The sequence below is a fragment of the Drosophila serrata genome, unplaced genomic scaffold (genome assembly GCF_035046125.1).
Source record: "Drosophila serrata isolate PLE 108 unplaced genomic scaffold, ASM3504612v1 contig_60, whole genome shotgun sequence".
Classification (NCBI taxonomy): domain Eukaryota; kingdom Metazoa; phylum Arthropoda; class Insecta; order Diptera; family Drosophilidae; genus Drosophila; species Drosophila serrata.
The window spans coordinates 58,888-84,666 of record NW_028256958.1 but is presented as its reverse complement, the minus strand read 5'-3'; the positions used below and the strand labels follow the sequence as shown (position 1 = coordinate 84,666).

The window sequence follows — 25,779 nt, the reverse complement described above, 5'->3', positions numbered from 1 at the left end:
ATGTGGACCCAGTGCATCAGAGCTGGTGATAGGCCCCAAGTATTGCTGAGCATCTTCTTGGATGCATATAGCGCAATGGTGGCCTTTTTCTCCCTCTCTAGTACATTGGGTTTCATGTCAGCTTGCTGTCCAGTACAGTGCCAAGGTATTTGACATGTGTTTTCGGGGTCAGCCTGGTTGTATTTATTTTTGGGAGGATCCATGGTGGTACCTTGTATCTCTTAGTGAAGAGATTGAGGTCCGTCTTATTCGCATTTATACTGAGTCCTACCTTGTCCGTCCACTCACATATCTCGCTGAGTGTTGATTCCATGAATGAGATAAGGGTCGATGGAAATACTCAGCATAGGCTGTTATCTTCGGGACCTTCCACTCGAACCTTCTGATTAGGTCGTCGACCACTAGATTCCATAGGAAGGGCGATAGGACTCTGACTTGCGGCGTGCCTCTGTGCGCTCCTTTCACCATGGCAACTTAGTAGATTTCCTATCGAACAATTCATGGCGGGGTGCTTGTTGGTCGCTCCTAGGCGGTCCATTATTGAGTATGTGCTTACGTTGTTGAATTCTCCGGATATGTCTACAAAGACTGCGAGCGCATGTTCCTTGTTAAGCAGGGGTCTCTCAATGGTGGCTACTAACGAACGTAGCGCCGTCTCCACTGATTTCCTTTTTGTGTATGCATTCTAGTTGGTTGACAGTAATCTCCCCACATCGTTTCTGATGTATAGGTTAGCTTTTCTAGAGTCTTGATTAGAAAAAGGCTTAGAAGGCTTATCGGCCTGTAGTCCTAGGGACTGGCGTGGCTGCTCTTTCCTACTTTGGACAGGATTGGGATATAGCAATCCTCCATTGGATTGGGATATAGCCCGAACTTAGACAAGCTGTGTAAATTGCATGTAGCCATGGAGTAATGACTTCTTTGGTCGCCTTAGTATGGCTGGAAATATTCCATCTACTCCTGGTGCTTGTATTTATTATTTAACAGAAATCAATATTATTACAAAATCTTTCGATAACAAAATCACAGACTCGCCCAGAATGAAATATTTTTACAATAAACTACTGAAAAAATTAAATGGCTTAAATATTCATCATCAAAATAGACAGAAACGTGGACTTTTTGACATAAAAGGTTCATCTTTTAAATTTCTGGAGGAAATGATAGGATAAAATTAACAATAAAATATATCCAATTGCAGAAAATTCAGTTCAATTGCATAAATTAAATATTGTCTTAGACTTCGTAAATGAAGGAACACATAAACTTATTAAATAACCGCAATAACATTGACACACTTGCTTATGAACTCACGCAATTTATTGACTACATAGAAGACATAGAAATGGGCAACTTTCACGACTCTGACTTTTTAACTCAAAATTATTCAATTACGACAAACTAGAAAACAGTAACAACCAAAAAATACTTTCAACCAAAATAACAAGGAGTTATTACAAACTCGGACCTGGAGAGCGTGCAGCTTTCGAAGGACGAGGAAGCATGCCTCCATCACCCGCCGGAACCAGGTACCAGCTCCTCGCGAAAAGACGGGGCGAAGCGTTTAAGCGAGGGAATAAAGGTAAAGGCGCAGTACGAGGCTGCACTTAGCATCCTGAGCCAGCTTTAGACTAAAGCTGTCTCATCCAAAAAGAAGAAGGTAAAGCTTACATGGGCCAAGCAAGGGCTACAAGAGAGCAGACTGCACTTCGCCAAACTTTTGCAACACGACCTTCACGGGCAGTTTCGTGAACAAGGTGAACGAGATGCTTGCCACCAAAAGGCAACAAGGACGTCACTTGCCATTCGGACTTGCAAACAAATCTTAATAATTGCCAACATATTATTATTAAAAACAAGAAAGCTAACTTTGGCACGCCGAATTAATACAATATAAATTATATATATTATAGATACAGTTTTACATTCACAGTTTTGAATTTCTCATCTACATATATCTAACGATCGCTTGTATGGCAGATAGCATGATACAGTCGATCGTTTTTTATACAATTTTACACAAAATTATAGAATAATATAAAGTGGATTTTTTTTATTTTTAATTTTTATTTGATGAAAATCTGTTGAAAACTGAAAGTTATACTTTTTAATTGTATTAAATTACCGATCGTTCCTTTTGCAACTATATGATATGGAAGTCCCATATTCAAAATATTTTACACAAAATTGTATAATATAATAAACTGCCTATATCTCCAAAATTTATGAAAATCTGTTAAAAACTGAAAAAGTTATACATTTTAATTGTATTAAAAACAAAAACTAGTCTCAGTTTTGAAGCTATCTGAATGAATCTTTGTAGTTAGTCTTCTACATACTCTCACTCGTATATACATAACTCTCATAAGAACAATTAAAAATTATAAGTTTTTCAGTGTTCTGTTGAAAACTGTTGAAAATCGTTTGATTTTCATCAAATTTGGGTTTAAATATTATATTCAAGTTGACAATGTGTTGCGTTTATATTTTTATTTCCAAGGTAAGTTTCAGAGATTTGCCACATAATTTTATAAAATTACGACCCTAATATAGTCGTTTTAAAAACAAATAAAACCTAGTTTTGTGATTGTATTTTTTTACGACAGTATACAGTGCCCTCTCGTGCACTCTCACCTTCTCAATAGTACGATGTTTTCTATTTGAATTTTAAATTTTAAAGGAGTTAATAGTAATATATGTATTGTATCTGGGAAAACGTGAATAAAAGGTTAAATTGTGAAATTCCAGTTATCGCGTGAAAGTTTTTGGTACAGCACAAGGCATATGATAAATAGTGGAATTTATGAAAATCAGATGAACAAAATATAAAACAGTGTAATTAATTGAAAACAAGAAAAAACAATGAAGTAATACCTGCTTTAATTTCATTCACCATACATATTTATTTACACTCACAGATTTTCATTTTTCCTCCACATCTAACGATCGTTTGTATGGCACCTATATGATATAGTCGTCCGATTTTCATAAAATTTGTCACAAAATTGTAGAATAATATGAAATGGCTATATCTCAAATTTGATGAAAAACTTCTGAAAACTTAAAATGTTATAATTTTTAATTGAATTAATATCTTGATCGTTCCTATGGGAGCTATATGATATAGTTGTCCGATTTTCATAAAATTTTCCACAAAATTGTATAATAATATGAAATGGCTATATCTCAAATTTGATGAAAAACTTCTGAAAACTTAAAATGTTATAATTTTTAATTGAATTAATATCTTGATCGTTCCTATGGGAGCTATATGATATAGTTGTCCGATTTTCATAAAATTTTCCACAAAATTGTATAATAATATAAAATGGCTATATCTCAAATTTGATGAAAAACTTCTGAAAACTTAAAATGTTATAATTTTTAATTGAATTAATATTTTGATCGTTCCTATGGGAGCTATATGATATAGTTGTCCGATTTTCATAAAATTCTACACAAAATTGTAGAACAATATGAAATGGCTATATTTCAAAGTTGAATTTTTAATTTCTGTTGAAAACTGAAAATGTTATAATTTTTTTTGTAAAAATTTTCCGATCATTCCTATGGCAGCTATATGATATAGTCGTCCGATCCGACATATGTATATACGAGTGAGAGTATATAGAAGACTAACTACAAAGTTTCATTCAGATAGCTTCAAAACTGAGAAACTAGTTTGCGTAGAGACGGACAGTCGGACATGGCTAGATCGACTCGGCTGTTGATATATATACTTTATATGGTCGAAGGTGACTCCTTCACTGCGTTAAAAACTTCTAACTGAAATTATAGATTGTAGATGGTGCATGCGCGGCTCGTTGAGTCATTACTTACACGGATAGAGGAAGACCCCGAAACGCCCATGCCCACTTTTAATTTGGTGCCGGGTGACCCAATGGGGTCAAAATTCGAAAGTGTGTGGATGACCCGATGGGGAATTGACTGACGCAAACGGTCTGTCAGCTGAAAGTGCTGTGGGAAGGTGGAAAGCTGTAAGTGGACAGGACACTAATTCATCCATCCCAAATGCGAAGGTATTCTTTCCCATCGTTATCCATGGGAACCGGGCGCTGAAGGTGCAGCAGCGTCGAAATCCCGTTATATAAGAGCTGGACGAGTTCAAGGAGGGGGAGGAGGACGGTGGGCTAGCGGTAGTAATCAACCCGTCGAGCGGATGCTGCATGGCACGAGCCATGGATTAGATCAGACAATGCCATTGCCGGACTAAAGTTCTTAAGAGGACCAAACCACCTTGGTGAAACAGGGACCTTTCGCTTCACCGCAATAACCTCAGACAATTTTTCAATATGGGCAACAACATCATACTATGGGACTCTAAGGAAGAACTACGCAGGGCGCAAACCTCTTGGAGAAACTTCTGCTCCTACAAAGAGACGACCCCAGAAACGGCAAGACTCCAGAAGTCGATATCTAAGCAACCCACAGAGTCAGCCCAAAGCGATGACGTATAGTGGACTGAGGGCAACGAGGCGGCCCAAACATCACTAATGCACTCGTTTTTCCCATGTTGCAGAGAGGTCACTGATGATTTCCAGTCATGCTACAATGGCTACACGCAATAAATACAATTTACCTAGGAACGGGCTGTAACCTTATCCAATGGAGGACCTCTCGGATTGCCTTCCTGCCTTAAGCAGGAAAGAGCAGCCACGGTAGTCCCGAGGACTACAGGCCGATAAGCCTTACCTCTTTTCTTCTCAAGACGATAGAAAAGCTGATGAACCTATACATCAGAAAATATGTGGGTAGACTTCTGTCAACTAATCAGCATCCCTACACAAAAAGGGAATTCAGTGGAGATTTCACTACACTCGTTAGTAGCCACTGCACAACAAGGAATATGCGCTCGGAGTCTGTAGACATATCCGGGGCATTCAACAACGTAAGCACAGACGCACTAATTGACCGCCTAGAAGCGACCAACTTCAGTGTAAAATTATATGAATATCAGACGACTAAATCATATAGCAGCCATAGGAGGGATCGAGAAATTATTACAATTAAAAGTTATAACTTTTTCAGTTTTCTATACCTATATAGGTGTCATACAAACGATCGTTAGATATAGAGGAAAATGCAAAACTGTAAATGTAAAACTATATAATATATATCATATATATAATATATGTATAATTTTTATTGTATTAATTCCTAGTTATCTAAGTTCTATGTGCAAGGGCATATAAACTTCGGTAGGCCAAACTTGGCTTCTTTTCCTGTTTGAGGTTTTGTAACCTGAGTTGTTTCAGTGTGCATTCTTACGTTGCAGCTTAACGCAGACTATCGAAACTGATTCTGATTCAAGAAAGATAGACGCAGAGTGCTGATGGCGGCTTTTGGCAGCTTAAGAAGTTAAATACTACTTTAGGCAGATAAAGGTAAACAAAATTTACACCTAGCACACCTGTACAAGCCCAAAAAAAAACTGTCGTTTTTTTAGTTTCTTATTTAAAGTAAATGCCATGACGACAGGTAATACATTTTTTTGTAAAATAACCTAAGAGTCAACAAATCCAAAATTTTCCCTTGTATGTCAAAAAGATCGACCGTTTGTCCGGATAGATTGGATTCCCAGAAACTAGGGCGAGTTAGAGAGGCGGGCAGAGGCACGAGCAAAAGTCAGATGGAGGAGAAACTCAGCAACCAGCAAAATATCAAAAATCATGTGCAAAGAGCGCAATGATAAACTCAGCCACAACGTAATGCATCTACCCCGGCAGACTGTTGGTGGGAATTCTCACAGGTCACTGTCTGGCTGCTGCTCATGCAGTTAAGCTGTGCATCACCAACAACGTCAATTTCAGGAAACGTGATGAAATCTGATGCCCTAAAGCAGGCAATATTAAGATACCTAGGTGACCCAGTGCTGGAATCACTAGCCGTTGCCTCTAGGAGGACGCCAGGTCAACTACTAGCCTTCTCAAAAACAACCGCGATCCTCAAGGACTCCAATACAGCGTAACATTCTCCAGATCCATATGATACCAAGATTCGGGTAAATAAGGACCAAATTGGCGCATGCTTGGCCCCCAGGAGGACCGTCCGGTTCAACCTTACCTATCCTATGTATGGCCACGTCGAGCGCCGTCTGGTTCAATTTAACCTAACCTGTGCAAATCGATACCCTTTTTAATTGTGCCGATACTTCACTTAAAGCGAACTCCGTCGTCGTGAGCAGTGTTGAATGCGCTAAATCTGGTGTATACACTAAAAGTAACAATAAATTGAAAAAGGTCTGGAAGATATGTTTTAACAAAATGAAATACAGGAATAAAAGTTTTGTTTTTAACATACATAGAAGTTATGTAAAAAAATACTATTCAAAATTTTACAGCATAGCCACAGAAACACCGACTAAAATGTTTTTGACTATACAAGGTGCGTTCCAAAGTAAACAGGACCTTTTGAATCTAGCGCCCTCTAGGTGCGCCATGTGTATGTCAACTAGTGCGTTCGAATCTGCTATCCTTTATCGACTTCCAGTAAAAATTTCATGACATCTCATCTATTGGAAGTGAGGTTATTGCGTTTTAAGTGTTAGTATGTTTTTGTCATCGGTGCGAAAATGAGCTTCGAACAAAGAGCCAAAATTAAATATTGTTTTAAAATTGGTAAAACTTTTACCGAAACGTTTCAATTAATGAAACAAGTTTATGGCGATGATTGCCTTTCTCGTAGCAGAGTGCACGAGTGGGTTCAACGTTTTCAAAGTGGTCGTGAGGACATAAACGACGATGAGCCGAAACCCAAAAAATCGCTCCTGGAGAAGTCAAAAGTGAAGACAATGCCGATTTGTTTTTATTATTCAAAGGGTATTGTCCACAAAGAATTTGTTCCACCCGGCCAAAACGTTAACGCGGTGTTCTACCTTGGAGTTTTGAAGCGTTTGGTGCGCCGTATTCGACGTGTTCGGCCCGAATATCGCGAAGATGGAAGTTGGAGTTTGTTGCACGATATAAGCCGTCTCATCGATCCACGCTTGTGTCAGACTATTTGACCAAAAATCACATTTTAACCACCAACCTCTCCCCGTATTCACCAGATATGGCACCGTGCGACTTCTACCTTTTCGGAAAAATGCATTTGCCGATGAAAGGAAAGCGTTATGCAGACGTAGAGGCCATTCAAAAGGCTTGCACCGGCATACTGGCGGCCATACAGGGCAACGAGCTAAAACACTCGTTCGACATGCTTTTGAACCGTGCAAAGCGCTGTATTAAGGCAGAAGGAGACTATTTTGAATAAAATAAAATGATTTTGCCGAAAAAACTATTTGTTCTATCTATTTTTTAAAGTCCTATTTACTTTGGAACGCACCTTTTAATTGAGAAAGAACACGAGAAAGCAATAAATATAGGGTAAAACATTTGTAGTTATCTTTTTTAATCGCCCGAAGAATCCAATTTCGATTAGTCAGTCAAAAAACGACTTGAACACGACATGAACCCAATTAAAAAAACATGTTGATAGGGCAGAAGCCTAAAACGTGTATGACAATTTTTACTGAATGTCTTTCAGTCGAAATTAAGCTTCCAAGGTATCGACGTAACCATAACAAAAAGATTGTTTTGAAGAAAAAAAAAACCATTTTGAAGTTACAGCACCTCAAACGTTCCCAAATGTAATAGTCAATTTTCGAAAATATACATATATTTTTAAGAAAATAAGAAAAAAAATATATATTTTCATAAGTATGACGTTAAATATGCTTACCTCTTCGCAAAGTGCCAGCATTCTTCTTGTACTCTCCAGCGACTGAAACGAAACAAATTATAAAAACGGTTAAATAAAAACATTCACAAATTGCACAGTTCATTTAACGGAAAATTTCTAAATGCTTTCGCGGGTTTTTTGACTGGAAAAATAGGTGATTTGCAGACTTAATTTTCTCTGTGAAAAGTTACATTATTTCAATAAAGTTTTTCTTACACTTACACTTTAGGAAATTAATGGCCACGAATAAAAATAAAAATATTAAGAAGTCTGCCGATGTTTGCTATTTTTTAAAGTCACGGTTTGACAAGAAAGACAGCACACCGAAACTTTTATATTCTGCAGGTTGAAATAGAATCATTACTATTTTATACAATACAAATAATATATATATATATTTATGTAAAAACACCTATACATAAGTAAAGATTTCTCAGTTCTGGGATGGCCAGGATTCGTCGCAGACATTTATTTGTGAGCAGGCGTAGTTGCTGAAAAGAAAAGTGACCCTATCCCAGGAGAAAACTCAGATTCCCTCACGGCGGCGGTTCAGTCCTGAGCACCCGACGCTGTTTCCTTTCCGGGTCCTTGCAGCTGGGAGCGAAGAGGACCCTAATGTCTGCCAATTATGATGACGGTTTAAGAGGCCCTGATTCTTACTGCTGCTTCTTACTACTGCTCCTTAGACCTCTCTGCTACTAGAGTTCATTCGCCGATGTCTCCCGGAAACTGAATGCTTCTTAAGGCTGCAGACCACTTTGTATAGGAATCTGGTGGGTGCAATTGCCCGCCGTTCTTTGGCCGGATTAGTGTGCCAAATTGTTGTTCGGAGCATGACAGATATTTGCGGTGTATCGAGCTTGAGGTACTGGCAAAGTACCTTACTCCTTACTCCATCGGCATCCCATTGGCGGCCTGACTAAGCTGTATAAATCAAACAATGCACCAAATACATACCCCATATACATATACAATGTATGTACATATATATATAGAAACCTGTCTACAGATATGCTTCTGCTGCATTTCTTAATGCATGGGCCAAGCTCTGGCAAAGCCAATTCAACTTTATTTCACTATGTGTCCGCTCTATCAATTTTATTTTAATCATATATGTTCCTACATTCCTCCATTGTCAGAACTTCCAATTTAATAGAACCATCTTTCCGCTATTCAGATGGTTTCCAATAGACCTTCGGATAGGGGTCATTTGGTAGTCCTAGGAGACTTTTATATCCCTCCAAACTTTTATACAACATTATTTTATTGCTGGCCTTTTTTAGATTTAGTAGTCCATTTGGCCCTTTGGTAGTTCTAGGAGACTTTTATATCCCTCCTAACTTTTACACAACATTATTTTATTGCTGACTTGTTCGACATTTAGCTGTCTCAATTCAACCAGTACGAAATTTCTTAGAACGCTTGCTTGATCTTTGTTTTGCCTCATATCCAGCTAGAGTTAGTTAAGTTATCGATCTAATATCTTCCTATAGACAGATTTTAAACAAATGAATAAATGGATGATGCAGTGAATATTTTTTACATTGCCATTAATTTATTTTTTACTGAATGGTTTCCTTAAAACCATCCACCAAACTTGAATAAGCCTCCTTTTTTACTAGAGAGTTGAGTCGCCTCTCACAGGACCCTAAATAGTTTTATTATTTTGTTGACATTAGTAGTATAGAAACGGGATTTTCGGGACCTTTGATGTCGGGAAAAGGGGTAATAAAAATGCAATTAATGGGTTAGCTGTCAAAACATTTAATTGCTTTGAGTAATAAAAATGCAATTAATGAGGGTTAGCTGTCAACCTGTCAATGGTAATAAAGATGCAATTAATTAGGGTCAGTGTATGTAAAAGGACACTTGTGAACAAGTGTTCAAGCGCCCCAACAAGGATGTGGATACGAGTGCGAAAGGGAGGGGAGCGATCCCGAGCGATCCCGGAGCGCACGTGTACGTTCCCACGACCCTCACTTAAAGAAAGGGACGGGAGAGGCAATTGAAAAGGTAGCATCGCAGCGATCCTGGGCAGCATCGATCCCGTTCATGCACGTGGACGTTGACCCACAATACTCACTTAAAAAAGGGACTGGGGTGGAATTGAAAAAGGGTGCTAACGGAAAAATCCACGCTCTGCTCGATCCTCGAGCACACTTGGACGTTGACCCTCAATCCTCACTTAAAAAAAGGATGGGGGTGGAATGGAAGAAGGGTGCTAACGGAAAATTCCACGCCCACGCTCTGCTCGATCCCGTTCACGCACGTGGACGTTCACCCACGATCCTCACTTAAAAAAGGGATGGATGTGATTTTCCTTGAGAGATACTTGAAAAGGTCATTTGTTTTCCCATAGAAGGAGAAACACACATGAAACGCAAGTGGAAATTTAATCGTTCCAAAGTAAGATGAGTTTGGTTACGATATCATCGAACTTATTTGATTTATACGAATCCCATACGGATAGTATAAAATCGAAAATGGATGAGTTCCAAGAGAAGGACAGTGGATGAACCCTAACACGCATTCTTAGGGTGGAGTTGAACATGCTTCAATGTGTTCCTCTCAAAGGATCGGAATATTTCGATCTACCTGCACGCCTTAAAGCCCGTAGAGCATGTGTCAATGTACAGAACAAGGATGTTTTCTGTTTTCAGTGGGCAATCATATCCGCATTAAACCCAAAGGAAAAGGGAGAGCGGTGTTGTGTGTATGATGTTGATTTCAAATCAAGCATCATACACACAAACAACATCAGGATCGATTTCACTGGGTTGACATTCCCAATGAAAACGGATAAAATAAATGTATTCATCTAACAAAACCCTCACATAAGTCTAAATGTGTTTGGGTATGACGAGGATAAGGACAGTATTTATGGACCCCTATATACAAATGGAACTGAGAAGCTGTATCTGGATGGACCAACCACCGATATTAATGGACATTATGTGTGGATCAAAAATATTTCCGGGTAAGCACATTCAAAAAAATAAATAAATAAATAAATACAATAAATAATAAAACAAAAAATAAAAAAATATATAAATATATGGTATGATGATAATTGACTAACTCAATTTTTAATTGTTAAATTCCAGCCTTCTATCTTCACAGTTAGGAAAAAAAGGAAATAGGCGATGGTTCTGCAACAAGTGCCTATCCTTTCAACTAGTGAGAAAAGGGCTTACAGGCACTCTGAAAGATGCAGCAACATTGTGAGTCAACAGCCTAAGGAAGGGGAAAATGAGGTCAAATTTAAGAATGTCCATCGCCAGCTGGAGGTGCCCTTCGCTGTGTATGCAGATTTCGAATGCATACTCGAGCCCACAACAATAGATTAAGTGAAAAAACCCAATTAGTAAATAAGCATGTCCCGATAGCCTCTGCATACTATATAAAATGTTCATTCGACCCCTCTTTAAAATAGATAATTTGTATCTAAGACCGGATTAAATGTCGGGCGCACTTTTGTAGATAGTTTAACATCCGATTTGTCCGCTATTTACCAAAACTACATGAATTATGTAGTACCACTCCAAATGAGTGCACAGGATTCATATGATTTTGACGAGGCCCTCAATTGTCACATATGTAAGGGAATTTTAGGTAGCGATAGAATCAGGGATCACTGCCATTTTACTGGGCAATTTCGAGGTGCAGCACATAGTGAGTGCAACCTTAAATATAAGACAGGAGATTTTATACCTGTTTTCTTCCACAATCTATCCAAATACGATTCACACTTGTTTGTGAAAGAACTTGGGGAGATTGATGGAGAAATTAAAATAATTCCTTTGAATAAGGAATTATATATTTCCATTTCAAAATATATTCCATTAGGGAAAAATAAGATGGAAATTAGATTTTTAGATACCATTCGCTTCATGCCCTCTGCCTAGACAAACTTGCAGGAAATTTAAATGAAGGGGATTTCAAAGTTCTTCGAAATCAATTTCCAGACATTAAAGATTTCTCTCTACTTCGTAGGAAAGGTGTATTCCCATATGAATACTTGGATTCTGATAAAAAATTATTAGAAACCTCTCTCCCACCTCGAGAAAATTTTTATAGTAAATTAACAGACTCCGAATGCTCTGAAGCTGATTATATTCATGCCGTTTAGGTTTGGAGTCACTTCAAGTGTCAAACACTTAGAGATTATTTGGAATTCTACTTAAAAACAGATGTTTTGTTGCTCACAGACGTTTTTCAGAACTTTAGGGCTATTTGTTCAAATATCTACCAACTCGACCCTGCCCATTATTATACAACTCCAGGCTTGTCATGGGATGCGATGTTGAAAACTACAGGAATATCCCTCAAATTACTGAATGATATTGATATGATAACATATATTCAATCTACCAAAGCAAACCACAAATATCTTCAAGATTTCGACCCGAGTAAGGAGTCAGAATATTTAATGTATGTGGATGCTAATAATTTATATGGATGGGCAATGTCAGAAGCACTCCCTTATGGAAATTTTATATGGTTGAATCAACCAGAAATAGAAATGTTCAATATTAATTCTATTTGTGATGAAAGCGAGTATGGATATATTTTAGAGGTAGACTTGAAATATCCATACTCGTTTCACGATGAACACAATGACCTGCCTTTCTGTCCTGGAAACAGACTCCCTTCAAAAACCTCAAAGACTCCAAAATTAATAGCCGATCTTTGTAATAAAACCAAATATATCATACACTATAAAACTTTAAAGCAGATAATAGCTTAGAGCTCGAAAAGGTACATAGTATCCTCGAATTCAAGCAAAAACCTTGGCTTAAAAAATATATTGATATTAATACAGAGAATAGGACTAGGGCTAAAAGTAATTTTGAGAAAGACTTTTTTAAGCTTTTAAACAACAGTGTCTACGGGAAGACTATGGAGAATAGCTTAAAGCGCAAGGACATTCGCCTAGTAACAGAATGGGAAGCCCCACCTGTGGGTCCCAAAGGTGGGCGTCCTAGATTATGTGCGAGGAACTTAATAGCCAGATCCAATTTTCATAGTGCAACAAAGTTTAGTGAAAACATGTATGCAATTTAAATGAATAGACTTCATAACGTTTGTGATAAGCCAACATACCTGGGTTTTGTAGTGTTGGAGTTATCCAAATGGAAGATGTATGATTTTCACTACTCATATATGAAACCCAAATTTCAGAATGCACTTAAATTATGGATACAGATTCATTTATCTACTCTATTAAAACAGAGGATTTATATAGTGACATTCGTCAAGATGTTGCTTTAAAATTTGATACATCTGAATATCCAGATCAATTGGCTAGGCTATATAATTTCCAGCAGTGTAATAAGAAGCGCTTAGGGTTCTTCAAAGACGAACTCCAGGGTAGGTCAGTGACTGAGTTTGTGGGTCTTCGCTCAAAAATGTATGCCTACACAGTAGCGGGCGTAGGTAGCGAGCCTGAAACATGTGTTAAAAAAAATAAGGGAGTGAAACGAAGTTGTTTGGAGAAGATAACTTTTAACAATTATAAAAATTGTTTGTTCACAGGACAGCAAGAAAGTGATAGCATGTACATGTTTAGGTCGAGAGGGCATGAAATAAGTACATTAAAAATTACAAAAATAACTTTATATAATAAGGATGATAAAAGAGTTATATGTGATGATGGAATATCCACTCTAGCAATAGGTCATTATAAAACAGTTCGTAGGGAAATTGAGGGCTGTATGACAGCTCTAGAAGCAGATTCAAGGGTTTGGCTTAGCCGAATGTCTGCTCTAGGAAACACCCCAAATAATGAGGGTGAGAGAGGAACTCTTAAAAGAAAATTAGAAGATACCGAAAGTGCGCTCGACGAATTCGAAGAAAATTTAATTTGGCATTATATTTCAATGGATAAAATGAGAGATCCAAAAATTGTATTTAAATAAAAGCATAATTTATTTTGTATTTCTAGTATAATAATTTATTTAAAAATACTTACTTTAAGACTAAAAATAAATTAAATCTATGTGTATATAAGATTAAGATTAGAATAAAATTGAATCAATGAAAAAAAAATATATATATATATATATATAAATAAATATCCAAAGAAAAACATAAAACTGCTTGTGTCTTTATTTCATTATAAAATTTCAGAGTTATTTATCCAGCTGTCGTCGGTTTTCGGGAAACCCAACCAACGTACAAGACATCTTTTTCCCTCTCTTTTAAGTACCTTCTCAACTAGGTAGGTATTGGGAAATCTAGTTTTTTTTTTAGCTCTTCCTTATAGAATCCACCCTTAATAGGATTTCCATTCAAGTCTTCTAATAGATATGTGATTGGATATGTATTTTGAACTTTGTATATCCTAAAAATTTCAACATTCCAATTAGGAGTGTACGATTTCTCAAATACTCCTTTATATTTTGAAATTAGAACATTGTCACCAATTTTCAGTTTGCTACCTGTAAACATTTTTATATTATTGTATACCGTTCCCAAGATGTGTTTCTCATTCTCAACTTTCACATCGATAGGAGCCATTTTTATAGTCCTGTGTATTTTGTTGTTGTAAAAGTTAATGAATTTTTTATATATTTCAACCCACTTATACCTCCCGTTGTAAGAAAACTCTTTCCACATAAGTTCTTTTAATGTTCTGTTGAATCTCTCAACAATTGAAGCCTTTAAAGTACTAAATGTTGAATAATGATTTATTTGATGTCGTTTCATCAAAGACTTAAATTGTTCGTTAAAAAACTCTTTTCCATCATCTGTTTGTAGATGTTTTAGTACTCCACGCCCAGATTTAAATATTTTCTCCATTGCATCAACAACATCTTTTGCAGACTTAGACTTAATTGCTTCACCCCACGCAAATTTCGAGAATGTGTCAATTACTGTTAGTAGGAAGCGATATCCATTATTCGAGGCAGAGTACTTTCCCATTTCCACCAGATCAGCCTGCCATAACGATCGCCTACTCATTGTCAGGTAAAAGACTATACAATTATTTCGAAAATCTTATTTTTTCAATAATAGATGAGACAACAACCTCAAGTCTCTCTTTTCGATCTTCAATATCTCTAGTTTTCACATCAGGAATACTAACAATAAAATCTTGTTGATGTGAAATAATAGAATCCCTCAGCCTCTTTACAGACTTGTCGACGTATTCCTTGTTGGCTATATCTTTAGCTTCTTTGGGAATCCCGACATTTTTTTCACGTTGAATATTAAAATTACCCTCTGTATCAGTATCGATTGCCGTAACACCATCAAAACTTTGACCAATTGCTTCTTGAAATTTTGTAATTAATGATGTTAAGGATACTCTCAACTCATGAATAGCTTTATCAACATATTCTTTGATGACGATGTCTGCGTTTTCTTTTGGGAATCCACCATTTTTATACGCCTTTTTTGTATATTAAAGTTTCCATCAGTATCTAGGTAGAGTCCCGTCTCAGTTTTCTCATATCGTTTTAAATTATTCTGCTTTTCATGGATATAACGTCCAAACTTGTCAACGGTCATGATGAGTATAATCTCATTTGAATATTACAACATAAATATATACTAAATTAGAATATAATTTTGGCCTCTCGGAGCTCTTCAATTATCGATGTAATTTCGTTTGTGTGATTTGTATTTCCAGCTGTTTCCGAAGCTATTAAGAGTTGAAGTCGTTCCACTAACTCATTTGGATCGTCCCAGTATACATAATTAGGTTTATTCCTTTCAAGTGACATGAAACCAGACCCGGTTACGTTTTCTTTATTGCGTTTGGGTGTAGACTTGGTGACGGGTAAATTAGCTAAAAGTGGTTTGATAATTTGAGAATATTTTAATGCCCTCGTTCCTTTCACTTGTCCGTTTGGTAGAAAATTTTTTCGGTAGGCATTAGTTTTTTGTAAAATTTCTCTATATAGCTCCAGATCATCTGTATTATAATTTTTTGGAAGATGATGGAATATTAAAGAATATAATCCGCTAGTGAGTTTCCAGTTTTGCCCATCCTCAAACTCAATCATATTATTTGATAATTTGATCTCGTGCTAGTTCACTAACATTAAAATTTTAATTAAATTTTAAATTTTAATTTTTAATTAAAATTTTAATTAAAATTTTAATGTTAGTGAACTAGCACGAGATCATATTTTGGATAAAACATATGGACCATACAAAAATGACTCTGGTTAATTAATGTTAATACTAGGTCTGATTATTAGATCAGATAATACCAAATATATATATATATATATATATATATATAAATGCTTATGATTAATAAATTAATGTTGGGGAATAATCAAATAAATGTATCAAATAATATGATTGAGTTTGAGGATGGGCAAAACTGGAAACTCACTAGCGGATTATATTCTTATATATATATTTTTAGAGGTAGACTTGAAATATCCATACTCGTTTCACGATGAACACAATGACCTGCCTTTCTGTCCTGGAAACAGACTCCCTTCAAAAACCTCAAAGACTCCAAAATTAATAGCCGATCTTTGTAATAAAACCAAATATATCATACACTATAAAACTTTAAAGCAGATAATAGCTTAGAGCTCGAAAAGGTACATAGTATCCTCGAATTCAAGCAAAAACCTTGGCTTAAAAAATATATTGATATTAACACAGAGAATAGGACTAGGGCTAAAAGTAATTTTGAGAAAGACTTTTTTAAGCTTTTAAACAACAGTGTCTACGGGAAGACTATGGAGAATAGCTTAAAGCGCAAGGACATTCGCCTAGTAACAGAATGGGAAGCCCCACCTGTGGGTCCCAAAGGTGGGCGTCCTAGATTATGTGCGAGGAACTTAATAGCCAGATCCAATTTTTATAGTGCAACAAAGTTTAGTGAAAACATGTATGCAATTTAAATGAATAGACTTCATAACGTTTGTGATAAGCCAACATACCTGGGTTTTGTAGTGTTGGAGTTATCCAAATGGAAGATGTATGATTTTCACTACTCATATATGAAACCCAAATTTCAGAATGCACTTAAATTATGGATACAGATTCATTTATCTACTCTATTAAAACAGAGGATTTATATAGTGACATTCGTCAAGATGTTGCTTTAAAATTTGATACATCTGAATATCCAGATCAATTGGCTAGGCTATATAATTTCCAGCAGTGTAATAAGAAGCGCTTAGGGTTCTTCAAAGACGAACTCCAGGGTAGGTCAATGACTGAGTTTGTGGGTCTTCGCTCAAAAATGTATGCCTACACAGTAGCGGGTGTAGGTAGCGAGCCTGAAACATGTGTTAAAAAAAATAAGGGAGTGAAACGAAGTTGTTTGGAGAAGATAACTTTTAACAATTATAAAAATTGTTTGTTCACAGGACAGCAAGAAAGTGATAGCATGTACATGTTTAGGTCGAGAGGGCATGAAATAAGTACATTAAAAATTACAAAAATAACTTTATATAATAAGGATGATAAAAGAGTTATATGTGATGATGGAATATCCACTCTAGCAATAGGTCATTATAAAACAGTTCGTAGGGAAATTGAGGGCTGTATGACAGCTCTAGAAGCAGATTCAAGGGTTTGGCTTAGCCGAATGTCTGCTCTAGGAAACACCCCAAATAATGAGGGTGAGAGAGGAACTCTTAAAAGAAAATTAGAAGATACCGAAAGTGCGCTCGACGAATTCGAAGAAAATTTAATTTGGCATTATATTTCAATGGATAAAATGAGAGATCCAAAAATTGTATTTAAATAAAAGCATAATTTATTTTGTATTTCTAGTATAATAATTTATTTAAAAATACTTACTTTAAGACTAAAAATAAATTAAATCTATGTGTATATAAGATTAAGATTAGAATAAAATTGAATCAATGAAAAAAAAAAAAATATAATATATATATATAAATAAATATCCAAAGAAAAACATAAAACTGCTTGTGTCTTTATTTCATTATAAAATTTCAGAGTTATTTATCCAGCTGTCGTCGGTTTTCGGGAAACCCAACCAACGTACAAGACATCTTTTTCCCTCTCTTTTAAGTACCTTCTCAACTAGGTAGGTATTGGGAAATCTAGTTTTTTTTAGCTCTTCCTTATAGAATCCACCCTTAATAGGATTTCCATTCAAGTCTTCTAATAGATATGTGATTGGATATGTATTTTGAACTTTGTATATCCTAAAAATTTCAACATTCCAATTAGGAGTGTACGATTTCTCAAATACTCCTTTATATTTTGAAATTAGAACATTGTCACCAATTTTCAGTTTGCTACCTGTAAACATTTTTATATTATTGTATACCGTTCCCAAGATGTGTTTCTCATTCTCAACTTTCACATCGATATGAGCCATTTTTATAGTCCTGTGTATTTTGTTGTTGTAAAAGTTAATGAATTTTTTATATATTTCAACCCACTTATAGCTCCCGTTGTAAGAAAACTCTTTTCACATAAGTTCTTTTAATGTTCTGTTGAATCTCTCAACAATTGAAGCCTTTAAAGTACTAAATGTTGAATAATGATTTATTTGATGTCGTTTCATCAAAGACTTAAATTGTTCGTTAAAAAACTCTTTTCCATCATCTGTTTGTAGATGTTTTAGTACTCCACGCCCAGATTTAAATATTTTCTCCATTGCATCAACAAGATCTTTTGCAGACTTAGACTTAATTGCTTCACCCCACGCAAATTTCGAGAATGTGTCAATTACTGTTAGTAGGAAGCGATATCCATTATTCGAGGCAGAGTACTTTCCCATTTCCACCAGATCAGCCTGCCATAACGAATTTATTCCCTTTGTAATAACCCACCGACGTAGAAAATGTTTGCGTGCAGGAGCGTGTAATTCATTAATAATTCCTCGCCTACTCATTGTCAGGTAAAAGACTATACAATTATTTCGAAAATCTTATTTTTTCAATAATAGATGAGACAACAACCTCAAGTCTCTCTATTCGATCTTCAATATCTCTAGTTTTCACATCAGGAATACTAACAATTAAATCTTGTTGATGTGAAATAATAGAATCCCTCAGCCTCTTTACAGACTTGTCGACGTATTCCTTGTTGGCTATATCTTTAGCTTCTTTGGGAATCCCGACATTTTTTTCACGTTGAATATTAAAATTACCCTCTGTATCAGTATCGATTGCCGTAACACCATCAAAACTTTGACCAATTGCTTCTTGAAATTTTGTAATTAATGATGTTAAGGATACTCTCAACTCATGAATAGCTTTATCAACATATTCTTTGATGACGATGTCTGCGTTTTCTTTTGGGAATCCACCATTTTTATACGCCTTTTTTGTATATTAAAGTTTCCATCAGTATCTAGGTAGAGTCCCGTCTCAGTTTTCTCATATCGTTTTAAATTATTCTGCTTTTCATGGATATAACGTCCAAACTTGTCAACGGTCATGATGAGTATAATCTCATTTGAATATTACAACATAAATATATACTAAATTAGAATATAATTTTGGCCTCTCGGAGCTCTTCAATTATCGATGTAATTTCGTTTGTGTGATTTGTATTTCCAGCTGTTTCCGAAGCTATTAAGAGTTGAAGTCGTTCCACTAACTCATTTGGATCGTCCCAGTATACATAATTAGGTTTATTCCTTTCAAGTGACATGAAACCAGACCCGGTTACGTTTTCTTTATTGCGTTTGGGTGTAGACTTGGTGACGGGTAAATTAGCTAAAAGTGGTTTGATAATTTGAGAATATTTTAATGCCCTCGTTCCTTTCACTTGTCCGTTTGGTAGAAAATTTCTTCGGTAGGCATTAGTTTTTTGTAAAATTTCTCTATATAGCTCCAGATCATCTGTATTATAATTTTTTGGAAGATGATGGAATATTAAAGAATATAATCCGCTAGTGAGTTTCCAGTTTTGCCCATCCTCAAACTCAATCATATTATTTGATACATTTATTTGATTATTCCCCAACATTAATTTATTAATCATAAGCATATATATATATATATATATATATATATTTGGTATTATCTGATCTAATAATCAGACCTGGTATTAACATTAATTGACCAGAGTCATTTTTGTATGGTCCATATGTTTTATCCAAAATATGATCTCGTGCTAGTTCACTAACATTAAAATTTTAATTAAAATTTTAATTAAAATTAAAATTTTAAAATTTTAATTAAAATTTTAATGTTAGTGAACTAGCACGAGATCATATTTTGGATAAAACATATGGACCATACAAAAATGACTCTGGTCAATTAATGTTAATACCAGGTCTGATTATTAGATCAGATAATACCAAATATATATATATATATATATAAATGCTTATGATTAATAAATTTTTTCTCAGTACATTCCCAGCCCCAAGACTGAAAGAACCACTCTTACTCTTCGAATTTAAATATTTTCAAATTACATCACAATGAACCAAAATATTTTATCACAATTAAATAAAGCTCGAAATGCTTTGAAAAAAAAGTTTTGAGAGTTAAAACAATTTAAGACCCAGAATATAATGGGTTTGGAAGAAACATTTAAACCCATAACTGATCCATTAAATGAACTTGTTAATAATAATAATAATAATAATAATAATAATAATAATAATAATAATATTAACAAAAAACTCCTGTCCAATACAGGGGGAGACAATCAAAATGATCAATTTGAATTTGACAAAGAGAATAAAACTCCGCTTATGAAAAAAAGGAAACTAACATTTTACACTGCAGCTTCAAAAAATTCAAAACCCAAATATGATGCATACAAACCATTGGATTGGAGATTAAAAAGTGATAATGATTATGATAATATTTCTGGTGGGGATGAGGTGGACGAGAACGATCAATTTTATTCCCAATCAGCTATAGATGATGATTCTTCATTCTCACCACCGGATCATCACTCACATCAATCATCACTAGTATTATTAAATCAAGCAACTGCTCACACAACTCAAAACTCCCCCCATACATCACCATTGATGAGATCTCCACCCTCAGTGCTTGAAGAGAGTTCAAAAAATTTTAATGTTAGTGAACTAGCACGAGATCATATTTTGGATAAAACATATGGACCATACAAAAATGACTCTGGTCTGATAAACAGACCTGGTATTAACAGGTCTGATAAACAGACCTGGTTGTACGACCTGATCTGATCTGATAAACAGACCTAGTATTAACAGGTCTGATAAACAGACCTGGTTGTACGACCTGATCTGATCTGATAAACAGACCTAGTATTAACAGGTCTGATAAACAGACCTGGTTGTACGACCTGATCTGATCTGATAAACAGACCTGGTATAAACAGGTCTGATAAACAGACCTGGTTGTACGACCTGATCGGATCTGATAAACAGACCTGACCTGATGAAGAGAGCTTAAACTAAAATTGTGAAAAAAAATATATATATATATATACCCAATTTCATTTCCCAATAATAAAAATTTTGAATTTTATTTAATTTAATTTATTATGATAATTTATTTTTTAAATTTTAAACCATCTGAAAAATAAATGCTGAAAAAAGAACCCCAATTCCCATTTCCTAATAATAAAAAAAAATTTTTGATTTTTAGTTTAAAAATGTCTTTTTTTATATATATTTATTTAATATTCTTTTTTAGTTTCTTAAATTCTGAAAAATTAAAATGCTGAAAAAAGATTCCCAATTCCCATTTCCCAATAATAAAAATTTTATTTTTAAGTTTAAAAATTGTTTTTTATTTATTTAATTATTTTAATTTTAATTATTTAATTATTTTAAGAGCTACTCAACATTTTTTAGATTAAAATCGATATTGCCATCATCCCTTTTGATAAGGGTGTAGCATTTAGAATTAAAAAAATAAATAAGGCTATCTTCAATAGCATTATATCTATCAGGAAGATAGATCAATACATTGGCAAGCTCGAGCATTATATTTTGCCCAAACTTGCCAGCTACCCTCCTCGCTGAAAAAATGTCAAACTCCATGTTGACTAGGAGTTTGTTAAAGCTGAGCTTACCCTTAACCCTGCATTCGTTAAGGGCAAGCATCAGCGGATCCTGCTCGATGTCCCTCATCAGGGCATTGACGTCCTCCTCTGTTACCCCTTCGGATAAATTGGTGATGGTGGTGGAGGTGGTGGAGTTGGTGTTGGTGCCGGTGGAGCTGGTGGAGGCGGTGGAGCTGGTTGAGGCGGTGGAGATGGTGGCGGTGGAGCTGGTGAACATCTTCATCTTGATGGTGTTTTGTTGTGGCGGTGATGATGAGCTGGTGGCTGGTAACTGGTCTTGGCGGTTGTTCTTCGCTGAATGATATTTTTCCTAGACGAGGTCCCTGATTTTATACCCGACGATGAGAACATTTCTCCTCCTCCGACTACACAGCATGTGTGGAATGGGAGGGGATTCTAAGAAACGTCTATCGAGTTATATTGTCCACTTGATGTAAAGTGAAGGTTAGGCAGGACATGGCTTGAATTGCACTCTAGTAAAAATTTGATACATAAATGCCCACAGTTAAAAGTACCAAATTTTTGGAAACGATTGTAATTATATTTTATATTTTTACCCAAATATCTTATTACTTCTAATGGAGGTTGTAAATTCCCAAAACTATCAAAGTTAAACGAGTGTGTTCCCTTCTTAAAATAGGCTACCCAATGCGTTCCTTCTGATGTCGAGTCTGCTAAATTTATTATTCCACATTCAGAATGATGAGGAAATTTCGGTATTTCATCTTTCATATAAACTCCTCGAAAATGAGGAATATTTTTAAAGGCAAACTTCAATATATCAAAATTCGATAACGCTCTGTTAGGTAGCTCATTTAGTAGTTTTTTTGATTGCGTTTTTGTTTGTTGGTATTATTATTTTTTGTAAATGATATACCGTAACCTTTCTTGTATGGATGTAAATACAATCCCTTGCCTAACGCTACCGATTCCATTTTTCTATTATGCCTCTGGTTTTCCTCAAGTTGTGCCTTTGCCATCTTTGCATTGTTAATAGACTTTACAATTGCAGCGCTACCTGATGCTAAACTTCCCACAGCGCTAAGGGCTGTTAAAATAGGTACCAATGGTAAAAAACCACCAATTTTAGGGACTGCTATAACCCGTGGAATTACAACATTTTTCCTACACCCCATAGAGTTAGATACTGCAGAGCGAGCCACTTTTACTGCATTCAATAAGTCAAGAGGTTTATTCTTTCGCAATTCGATTGTTGCCTTTCTGATGATTGAGGCAAGAGTTTTTTTTACAATTTTTTTTTTCTGCTGCTTTGTTCTCATCCCAAATTTTTTCTTTAGCTTCATCACGTTGCTCACAAAATATGCTGCAGCTCTTTCACTAATGCTGCTATTCAATGCTTTTACACGATCCCGAGCCCTATCAATTAAGATGGAATCTGCTTTATGTCGTTCACTCAAGTCCTTGCTATTTGAATATGCTATGTCGTGTTCCCGACAAGCCTGATCTAAACCATTGATCCCTCGGTCACCACGAAGTAATCGTTTCTCAAGGTTTGTGCCAGGTCCACAGTAATTGTACCCAGGTATATGAGCCTCAAAGGGTAAAGTGTTTATTAAATTATTTATGATACCAGTTCCCTGTTTCACTGTTTTCACTGTTTGATTTATGACTGATTATATTATAAAAATGTTTCCCCATTTTATATCAACCTCAATTAACGAATGATTGTCCTCGAATGAAGTACTTATCTTCAAATCATGCGTTTATTAAGACAAAATAAAAGTATCACAGTAAGAAACATTGAAGGTGGTGTGCATGGTGAAATTACTCATTCACGACACAGTTCATTGTTACCAAACACAATTAGAGCTTTAATTATTGGACCATCCAATTGTGCAAAAACCAATGTGATGATAAGTCCTATCGAAAGTCCAAATGGCTTAAAATTTGAAAATATTTACGTATTTTCAAAGAGTTTATATCAACCAAAATATGAGTATTTGGAAAATCTTGTGAAACCAATACGAGGAATGGGATATTACACATTTTCGTCAAATGATAGTGTTTTGTCACCAGAAGAAGCAAAAAACAATTCCATTATGATATTTGATGATGTCGCATCCGAAAAACAAGATAATATTCGTGATTATTATTTATTATTATGGGACGACATAGGAAGATTGATTCATTCTATTTATCTCAAACGTATACACATATTCCGAAACATTTGATTCGAGACAACGCGAATTTTATTATAATGTTTAAACAGGATGACTTAAACATGCGTCGTATATATCGAGATCATGTTAACAGCGATATGGATTATAATTCATTCATGAATATATCAAGAAGGTGTTGGGAAGATAAATTTGGATTTCTTCTAATCTCTAAGGATGATGATATGAAAACTGGACGATACAGAAAAGGATTCGATCAGTTTATTATTCTCGAATAAATAATAATATAAGTATAATGAAGTTAATAAAAAAAGACAGTTCACGATTAAGCTTCATAATGAGTACATCACTAACAATTGCTTTAAATGGAAACACATCTGCACTAAGCGAACATTTTTTTTCCTCAAATTGAGTTAAATCGTAATTATGAATGTGCTCTAATCGACTTTTATACATTCAATTCTATACCGAATGTAGATAAGGGGAATAATCTATTTCATATTGGAAACAAAGTCGTAGAAATACCTATAGGCTCATATGAGTTTGAGGATATAATAAAATATATTTTTAATAAGCTCAAGGAATATGAACTTCACAATAGTGTAACAATTGAATGTAACACCAATACTTTACAAGTTCAAGTTGTTAGTAAAAAAGAGACAGTATAGTTTAATCATGAACGATCAATTGGACGATTATTTGGATTTAATAAGCGTAAATTAAGACCAAATGAAAATGAAATTTACGTCTCGGATAACCCTGTGAATATTTTAAAAATAAATTCTGTTAGATTGGAGTGTAACATTGTTAGTGGATCATATGTGGGGAATAAACCAAATCATGTGCTTCATGAGTTTGGAATCAATGTTCCGCCTGGATATAAAATGAACATTACACCACACAACTTGATTTATTTACCTGTCAACACCAGAGAAATAAGCACACTCGAAGTACGGATAACTGATAAAAACGGAGAATTAATTTGCGTGGAGAAACTGTATCAATTCGTCGTCACTTACGATCGACAGAATGATTATTTATAATAAAAAGACGTTACATAGCTCCTTTGATAACATTATTAAACCTACAGTTGAAGTGAAATCATCATCATATTCAAAATCATCATCATCAACCCGAGGTCCTTCAAATCAACGGCCGACTCTCACATTAAAAAATAAATTGATTTTAAAATCATTGGGATTTAATATTAAATAAATAATTCAAATGAATGAGATTTTTTATGTTCAAGAAAAACCCGTCAATGATGAAAGCATTGTTAAAAAAAAACTACATACTTATTATCCATATCAACAAAACTTCAAGCCAAATGATGAAGTTCGTATCACAATACAGAACCAAGATTTGTATGTCCTTCCATGTGAAAGTTTTCTCCACTTTGAGGGAACACTTAGCAAAATTATTGACACAAATACAGGAACGACTTCGACAAATGGAGTTACTGGGATGCTTAAAAATAATTGCATGGCCTATTTTCTAGATGAAATAAGATATGAGTTGAACGGGTGTGAATTGGATAGGACACGGTTTACTGGAATTACAACAACTATTAAGAACTTTCTCTCAGTCGGCCAACAGGAAGGAGTTCTTTGTCGTAATGCCGGGTGGAGTGGTGGAGACAATATTCCTTCGGGAGGACATTTCAGCTTTTCTGTACCTTTAAAAATGTTGATGGGATTCGCTGAAGACTACAAGAAAGTAGTGTTAAATTGTAAACATGAGCTCGTTCTCTTGCTTACAAAAAACACTGATGATATGTATATTAAAACAGTTGATGGAAAAACACACAATATTGCTATACATAACATATGTGGGAAGATCCCCCACATCGTTCCAAGTGACAGTGCTTAAATGAAAATGTTTAATGTAGTGAAAAGTGGAGCTAGTCTCCCACTCGCATTCCGGAGTTGGGATT

General features: G+C 35.2%; 1 protein-coding gene across 7 annotated transcripts in view; it reads right to left on the bottom strand.

Annotated features, from left to right (window-relative positions):
• The window catches only part of Snap25 (Synaptosomal-associated protein 25kDa), a 262,071-nt gene that overhangs the window by 180,019 nt on the left and 56,273 nt on the right, over nucleotides 1-25,779 (bottom strand). For all 7 annotated transcript variants that reach the window (XR_015272614.1, XR_015272618.1, XR_015272620.1 and 4 more), the window contains exon 2: nucleotides 7,741-7,782. Coding sequence is in view for 2 of the 7 variants with exons in the window: in XM_086836953.1 (XP_086693079.1) it covers nucleotides 7,741-7,782 (42 nt within the window). In the remaining 5 variants the exon portion in view is untranslated. The remainder of the gene's footprint in view (nucleotides 1-7,740; nucleotides 7,783-25,779) is intronic.